A 9,128-nucleotide genomic window follows, 5' to 3' on the forward strand; every position below is an offset into this window, starting at 1 on the left:
CCTTGCAAGCCCTTTTACAAGTTTATGCAAATCATTAGCATCTAGAAATATAACTAAATATCAAAATAATAATAATAAGTAGTCTATTATTCAACGCATGAATATAAAGTGTGAACACCATAGTTGTGTATTTATTTTTTTCATAATAAGCAACATCTAGTATTTGACCGCAAGGTGGCGCATGTGAGCGCTCTCGCCGGCAGACACGCCTTCTGTAGGCGCGTCACAGCATCGTGTTGCCGGTTCCGTATTTAAAGCGCAGATGATAAGAGACTTGCAGTTAGATATTACCGGGAAGCGGAGAGAGGAGGTCCTCAAAATACAAATCGGCGCAAATCTTCAAACAGCTTTTAAAGAAGAAGATTTACAAAGAAGAGCATCGTTCATTCTTGATTATTCGTCTGTGTTCGCAAAAAGCCTTGGGATTTCCGAAGCCGGTGTGTTCCGTGCCGCTTATATTCTTGCTGATATTTCCCAAACCTAAAGGAATGCCAAGGGAACTAACCCAGAACAGGATCCAAAAAATCTGGATTCCCTCTAAGGATGACAGACCTTCAATGCCCCGCACATGTAAGTAATCACATATAGAATATATATATATTATATTATTTTATATTAAAGATTGGCGAGCACATACATGTATTATTAATATTATTATTTAACAGTAAAGCGCAATTTACATATAACGGTAAATATTTCGCTAATAGAATTAAACTGAGTTATGAGCACTGTACTGTAATGCATGCACTGATCAAACTGTGACATAGTTTAAGGTGATGGTCATCGGTAGCCTTGACGACAGAATTAATTGACTCTTCTTAACATTCTGAAGATTGTAAGAGCGCTGTCTCAAGTGATTCGGTTGTCATGGAAACCCACACGCATCGCCTTTGTAAAGATTTTAGAGCTCAGTGGCACGCTGATGACGCCAGGCATTGAGGCGCGCTCTGAATAAAGGATTCGTCAGAGAGGAATGTGGGGATATTGCGTTTTTCGATCATGCCGTGCTCTGATTGGTCGAATATATTTACCTGTACTTGGCGTGAGCGTGGTGCCGGTAGCGGATGCATAGGAATTACTCATCAAAAATGATGCATTTGAATATCTGCTTGGTCAGTGAAATCACCCCGACACCTCATGTAGTTCATTGTGATTATAATTAAGGCATAATTTACTGCAATAAATAATAAATGTTTTTAATGCTCATATTTGTGAAGATCGAAAGAGAGAACATTTTGGGGAAAAAGTAAATAAATAAATCAGCAAACTAAAATTTTAATCTAAATAAAAAATGATATAATTGTAATAAATTATGCAATGATACTTAGTTTTTTTGTATCACATTTTATTTTTGCAGATTTTAATACAGTACAATTATTGTATCCAGGACAGTATGTTTATTATTATTATTGCAGTATTACAATATATTGTAGAATATAATGGAATCGCTATTAAGAATGAATGGGAAGGAAGGAAGGAAGGAAGGAAGGAATAAATAAATGGGGGAATTCCCTTCTAAATTTCTTTCTCTAAATTAAACACAATTTCCTTTTTATATAATATAATATATAATTTTCTTTTAATTTTGGGGTGAATCATGACCTAGACATGTTCTCCATAAGATTCTGTCTGGTCAGTGTACGTAGACAGCCAGTAAAAGCCTAATAAGATCATTATCTGTCTCTGCTGACTGAGCTGAGTTTGAATCTGTGTGTTTCCATTGGGGATCTTCTTAAGGATCTTCTTAAGGATTAACGCTGACTGTGCTGGTTCACATTGCCCATTCACATGGCCACCTGCCAATGGACATCTGTAATTGATTGAGAAAAACTGCTGTGTACTTTCTCTCTCTCTCTTTGATAGGGTTTAATTTAACCCCATAAATAACGTGATGAAATAGAAACACAATCAAAATATACAAAACTTCGAATCCTAGCCTAATGCACAACTGCATAAATACATATATTTTGCATGAAACGTCAGACATGTGCAGAAACATTTACTTCTTGTAGGATTTATGTGTCTGTGTGTGTACGAGAAAGTGAGACTTATCTGCGTCTGACCCGGTTAACGTCTCGCTGCCGGCGGCGTGGAATGTGCATGTGCATTTAAGTGTAGTAAATGTTTAGTTTAGAAAGTGCATCTGTGCGCACATGACCTGGCCCATAGCGGGCTGTCTGATTGGCTGGTGGGGAGGGTCGCTAACAGGCTGCCCATTGCACGTGACTGAGAAATCATGTGGAGTGAGGGAAATAGAAAGGAAAAAAAGTGTCCCCTAAAATATAGGCTAATGGTGAGTTGTGATTCTGTGTATGCACATATTTTCATCAAAATGTGACTGTGTATTTTATTTTCTCTTTTATTTTAGCACGTGGAGGCCCCCACCTGGCAAACCCCCCAACGGTGATAGTGATGGTAGGGCTTCCTGCTCGGGGCAAAACCTACATATCAAGGAAACTCACACGCTACCTCAACTGGATTGGTATTCCCACAAAAGGTACAAAAAAATCAAGAAATGTTAAATAAATAAATAAATATGTTTATTATTTATTATTATTATTATTATACACATTTTGCAGGAATTCTTAATTACTGAATATGTGTATTTTTAGTTTTTAACGTTGGCGAGTATCGTCGAGAGGCAGTGAAACACTACAGCTCTTACGATTTCTTCAAATCGGACAATGAGGATGCTGTAAAAATCCGACAGTGAGTTGTGTGCCTGAACTACACAATGCCATAATATGAAAATGAATTCTTCTTCAACTCGTTTATGTAGATATGTGGAGTAATTAATCAATTTGTTTTGGCTCCAGGCAGTGTGCCTTGGCCGCTCTAAGAGATGTCAAGAATTACCTCACTGAAGAGGAAGGTCAAGTGGCTGTAAGTACTGTATCTTTTAGTACTGTCAAACGATTAATCGCATCCAAAATAAACGTTTTTGTTTACATAATATCTGTGTATATTTATTATGTATATATAAATACACACACATGAATGTTTATATTTAAGAAAAATAAAAATGTTTATATATTAAATATATTTATATATTATATAAATTACATGATTGTAAATATGTACATGTAAATATTTTCAAAATATATACTGTATGTCTGTGAATTTTTATAGACATAATCGCAAATTTTGGATGTGATTAATCGTTTGACAGCACTACTGTAGATGTATAAACAGCTTGCAGAACATTTAAAAACAGAGCAGATCCTCAACGCTGTATCTTTCCACAGGTTTTTGATGCTACAAACACAACCAGAGAGCGACGAGATATGATCCTGGAGTTTGGTGCAGAAAATGGCTTCAAGGTCAGTCATAATATCTTGAAAATTGCTTTTGATGACAATTACAAGGACGAAGACCACTAATACAAATGTACTTTTGCAGATTTTTTTCATTGAGTCTGTTTGTGACGACCCAAATGTCATCGCCTGTAATATCTTGGTAAGTTGCATGATTAAGAGTTTCAAACAATATAATTTCACTTTATATGCATAACTTAATTATATACATTTTTGTATAATGACTGCTAAATTGCTGACGTGCAAAAGTGTGCAAAACCACTAAACTTTGCATTAATACTTAAACAGGAAGTTAAGGTGTCATGTCCTGACTATCAAGATTGCAACAAGACGGATGCCATGGAGGATTTTAAGAAAAGAATTGAATGTTACAGAATGAACTATCAGCCGCTCGACCCTGACCAATATGACAAGTATGTTAGCAATACACACACACCCCTTCTTTGTCAATGACTTGTCTTTAATATTCCAAGATTAACCACTTTTTGTCCTCACAGAAATGTGTCATTCATCAAAGTGATTGACGTGGGTCGCAGATTCCTGGTGAACCGCATTCAAGACCACATCCAGAGTCGGATCGTTTACTACCTGATGAACATCCATGTGCAGCCGCGGTCTATTTATTTGTGTCGCCATGGTGAGAGCCAACACAACTTGCAGGGCCGACTGGGCGGAGACTCTGGACTATCTACACGTGGACGAAAGGTACTATGCTCATAAGTCTTGGAAAAGAATGAAAATAATGCTGGAGGTTCGACTTATGTTGGGTAATTACTTTTTAATAGTTCTTGACTCATCTTAAAATGACATACCTTTCATAAACAAGCATGTTGTTGCCAGTTAGCTCAATTTGGTGCCAAGGACGGTATTTGTAAAGTTTGAAACGGGTGTCCTAGCCAAGAGTACTAAATTACCTGTGTGTCCAATTTGTCCAAACTCTCCTACAAACCATCCTACTCTGTAGTACGCAGGAGCTCTTGCTAAATTCGTGGAGGAGCAGAACTTGAAGGGCTTGAAGGTTTGGACAAGCCAGCTGCGTCGTAGTATCCAGACCGCCGAGGCCCTCAACGTGCCGTATGAACAGTGGAAAGCCCTGAATGAGATTGATGCTGTAAGTTCTCCAGCATGCATCTTTGGTTTGGTGTTTCTGCAAGGGTGCTCCATTTCAATCTCCTTACAATGTTCGTATGTTGTCTACAGGGTGTGTGTGAGGAGATGACTTATGAAGAAGTGAGGGAGAGGTTTCCAGAAGAGTTTGCACTCAGAGATCAAGATAAATATTACTACCGCTACCCCTCTGGAGAGGTACAAACAAACGAAATGCCTTTATTTTACTAAGACAAAGTGTAAGTATGTGTCCTTAATAAAATGCTTCTGTCTTTCTCCAGTCATATCAGGATTTGGTTCAGCGGGTGGAACCTGTGATAATGGAACTGGAACGACAGGAAAATGTTCTTGTTATTTGTCATCAGGCTGTAATGCGCTGCCTATTAGCCTACTTCTTGGACAAAAGTGCAGGTGAGATTCTTAAATAAAACCTTATGTCATCATTTACTCACCTTCAGGTCATTTCAAACTCATATGAGGTTCTTTCTTCTATGGCAAACAATAGAGGTTTAGCAGAATGCTCTTTTCTACACAATCTTAAGATAAAGTTCCACTTAAGCGCCAAAAAAAGTCCATATGGCTTCTGAAGTAATTGAAACTTTCTTGTGTACCCTGGTGACAAAGCAGTACACTTCAGCATACTTTTAAAATAGTAGGTAAAACTAGATTAAGGAACACTAGTCACTATTAACTAGCTGCTTATTAGCATATTACTAGGTCATTGGCTGTTTATTAGTACTTTTATAGCACATATTAATTCATGACCATATTCTAGATCTCTTAACCCTACCAAATACCTAAACATACTGTAACTATTACAACAACTACCTTACTTACTATCAATAAGAAGCAAACTAGGAGTTTGGAATGACATGAGTCATAAGTAAATTACTTTTCCATACTTATTTGCAGTGCAATCATACTAACCTTTAATTTCCCGTCGGTAGATGAAATGCCGTACCTGAAGTGTCCACTCCACACAGTACTGAAGCTGACCCCAGTGGCTTATGGTAAGATTATTATCTCTGATAATATTTTATCTAATCTGAATAACATTGATAAGTATAACATAAACTAACTGTGTGTGTTTTTTAAAGGATGCAAAGTTGAATCCATCTCTCTGAATGTGGATGCAGTGAACACGCATAGAGACAGACCAGAGGTAAGCACAAACATTATACACTTGCATATACACTACACACAAACACTGTACTATTTCAGTTTCTAATCTCTTGTTCTGTCTTCTCTCTCTAGGAGGTGAAGAGAGGCCCGAGCACTTTGATCAGGAGAAACAGCGTGACCCCTCTCACCAGCCCTGAACCCAATAAGAAGCCCCGCATAGAGGGTCTGGATGATCCGATTATCAGAGAGGTGACGCCCGCCCAACTGACCCTGTGTTCAGCTTCACACACCACTCTCGCTCTGTCCACACAGGTGAGCCACAGTTACTGTCCTTATATCTGTGTCATATCTGTCATATCCATAACCCTGTAGTGACATTCTAATCATTTCATGCTTCATCCTTTCACATTCTCTTCCTGTTTATCATGTTTCCTTCTATTTATTCTTCCTCATTCCACTTTATGTACTACAGCACTGGCTTAGTGAAGCTTGTCTGTAAGTATTTCCTCCTTCTGTTTCTTCCTTATCTTTTTCGAGTAATTGCACTCCCTCAAACTTTCAAAACTTGACATCACTTCCTTATAATGGGCCATACAATTAATTTTACTTAAATTATCGACTTTTAATGCAACAAGAAATGTTTCATATATCTTTTGGTTGTTGACGTCCAATATAACTCTTGGTTTTGTCACTTTGTGATTTATTAAAACTAACCAATCAGATGTCCTCATAATTATGATGAGCTCAGTACCTAAAGTTTAGCCAATAATGACAACCTTATTTGCATATAGAAGACTTAAAGGTACAGCAGAAATCTTGTTTGTTTTAGAGGTAGGGTAGAAAACAGTAGTGATGTCAAACGATTAATCGCATCCAAAATAAAAGTTTTGCTTTACATAATATAATATGTGTGTATACTGTGTATATTTATTATGTGTATATATAAATACACACACATACAGTATATATTTAGAAAATATTTACTTGTATATATTTATATTACAGATAAATATATTTAATATATAAACATAACATATTTTTCTTAAATATTAACGTGTGTGTATTTATATAGACATAATAAATATACACAGTACACACACATATATATATATATATATATATATATATATATATATATATATATATATATATATATATATATATATATATATATATATATATATATATATATATATATATATATATATATATATATATATATATATATGTGAACAAAAACTTTTATTTTGGATGCGATTAATCGTTTGACCACTAGAAAATGGTCATGTAAAACAAAATTACAAAAGATTATGAAGTTTAAATGTTATAATTTTACAATATGGCCCCTTTAAAGGTAGTATTAATGAAGATATATTTACACTATCCTTTATGTTTATATCTTCATTTATAAGATCTTCACTTTCTCGTTTGTTCTGTTATTGATCACTGTCTGTCTCTCGCTCATCTGTTGCATGCTTAAAGACGCACTTTTTTACATTATCTACAAGTGGTATCAGTGCTTCTCTTTCAGAGGTAATAGTCATAGAAACTAATGTGATAGAGTAGCTAAATAGTACTGCAGATTTATTTAAATAGTAAATAGTATTTGCAGACTGCAAACATTTTCTATACTGATTTTGGGATAAAATCTACAGAATCTTACAGATTGGATTTTAATCTTGTAAAATGTGTTAAATGGAGGTAGAATTGCGCCCTGTTTACACCTGGTATTAACATCTGGTATTTATAGCTAACACAGATGCTAATAACAAAATAACAGGGTTACAATTAGCTAAAAACATTGCCAAATAAACTCATAAAGTGTGCAAAAATATGTAGAGATTGCATTTGTTGTTCAAATTCTCTGGAAAAGTTCTGTTTTTGAGTGCAGATTCCATATAGGCTGGCCAAAAACAATAACAACACAGTTTTGTGTTATGCTAACTGCTGTTATGCTAAAATGCTGTGAGCTAGCAGCTAGCTTGTTGAGTATACCAACTGTTCAGTTATTAACAAAATGATCTACATTCTTTTTTTCACAGAACCTGAAGATATGCTCCATAGAGTGCCATGAACCCCCTCAGCTCTGCCTATGAGATTTTAAGGCTGCATTGCTTTACTCAGCACGGAAGAGTTTCCTGCCGAGCCGCTTCCGCTTTCCCTCCCAGAGAGGTGTGTGTGTGTCCATCTTTCAAAATATGGACACTGAGTGCAACATGGGTTTTTCTATTTGTCCTTCATGAATTCGTGATTAATGTACGTATCATGTGGTTTGTCCTAGTAAGGAGTTAAGTGATTTCTGTGTGTGTTTTTGCGTATGAAGGTAAATCAGAGCCCAGTGGCAGGGATTAAACAATGTTGTCAACCACCCCCACATTTTTGGACACTATTCCCTGTTTACGTAACAGGATACCACTTGTAGATGTTTTTATTCTGGTCTTGGCCAGTTTTTTTAACACTGACAGTAAGAATATGCCCTGAACTTTGAAGGACGATGCTAAAACAGACCAAAGATCACCCGCAGACGCTTACGGGCTGATTCATGGCTTTTCTGCACGCACTTTCAAATATATGCTGCAAATAAATTGCACATTATAATTGCACATTTAGACAATTTGCATTTATTTGTCTTAAATTCTGAGGGCAATAATGAATATTACCATTTGTAATGCTGCTCGCAGTTTTGAAAGCTGTTTAAAAGTTCTCATGTTGTCCACTGCAGTTTCAGATGATTTGTGTTATGGATATGGATTGTGAGTGTGTTTTTTATGTAATTTGTGTGTTTTTAAGACGTGATGACAAGGTTGATGTGCAAGGTTATAAAAACAGGGTGTTTTATGAGTGTTTGGATGGGACAAAGTGAAGCAGTGTTTATATTTGTTGTTTATATTTAATGTATTTTATGGCGTGACAGATATCAGATACATTTTTATACTGTTCATTTATTAATTCCCTAGAGTGCCTAGTGCTTGAGCTATCAGGCCAGAGCTGCTTTTTTACATTCTAATATGAGAATTTTATTGGGGAAAAAAATAACATTTGGATTTAATTGTACTTTTTATCATTTCGGTTTCAGTTTTGTTAGCATGTCAAAGCCTAATTAAGAGATTAAACTAGTGTTTGATATTGTATGTACAGATTTACCCGTGTAATCCAAATGTTTACAATTTGAATTTGTAAGAGATTTTATAGGAATGGAGTAAAATTTTAACACTTTTGAATCTAAGTACCAGCTTTAATTGTAAATATACAGTTCTGAGAAGACATCTACTTGCTTTGAACAGCCATTTTGGGCTCCATTTTTAGTGTAAAATATTCTGTTTATCACACGACTAGGTGCAATGTTGTACATTGGCTCTTAACGGTAATTCATCTGATCGCTTATGATACTTGAACCTCATTTTGTAATATCTTTCCTTTTTTTTGTAAAAATAATATTTATTTATTTGTACTAGGCATTGTGTTTCGAGCACTTTGTTCATTACTGAGATCATACAGTATATCAACAAGTCTTGTAATTGTCTCTTTCTGAAGAAAGTGAATCATTTATATGCATTTACTGAATCAATAAACAGTCTAAAAGAG

The 9,128-nt window shown here is 35.6% G+C and overlaps 1 protein-coding gene across 3 annotated transcripts; it reads left to right on the forward strand.

The window, feature by feature from the left end:
- Positions 1–9,128, forward strand: pfkfb3 (6-phosphofructo-2-kinase/fructose-2,6-biphosphatase 3). Of its 3 annotated transcripts, none has more exons than XM_058773857.1 (16): positions 1–570; positions 2,369–2,497; positions 2,613–2,709; positions 2,817–2,883; positions 3,246–3,320; positions 3,400–3,456; positions 3,603–3,727; positions 3,812–4,019; positions 4,279–4,425; positions 4,515–4,619; positions 4,703–4,832; positions 5,369–5,431; positions 5,519–5,583; positions 5,676–5,855; positions 6,016–6,038; positions 7,026–7,556. In XM_058773857.1, the coding sequence occupies exons 1-16, from the start codon at positions 489–491 to the stop codon at positions 7,078–7,080; spliced, it is 1,608 nt and encodes a 535-aa protein (XP_058629840.1). In that variant the 5' UTR covers positions 1–488; the 3' UTR covers positions 7,081–7,556. The 3 variants fall into 3 exon arrangements, with proteins under 3 accessions (XP_058629840.1, XP_058629839.1, XP_058629838.1); XM_058773856.1 differs by lacking the exon at positions 7,026–7,556 and adding an exon at positions 7,586–9,128 and having other exon boundaries at positions 4–570; XM_058773855.1 differs by lacking the exons at positions 6,016–6,038; positions 7,026–7,556 and adding an exon at positions 7,586–9,128 and having other exon boundaries at positions 11–570.

The sequence above is a fragment of the Onychostoma macrolepis genome, chromosome 04 (genome assembly GCF_012432095.1).
Source record: "Onychostoma macrolepis isolate SWU-2019 chromosome 04, ASM1243209v1, whole genome shotgun sequence".
In the NCBI taxonomy this organism is placed as follows: domain Eukaryota; kingdom Metazoa; phylum Chordata; class Actinopteri; order Cypriniformes; family Cyprinidae; genus Onychostoma; species Onychostoma macrolepis.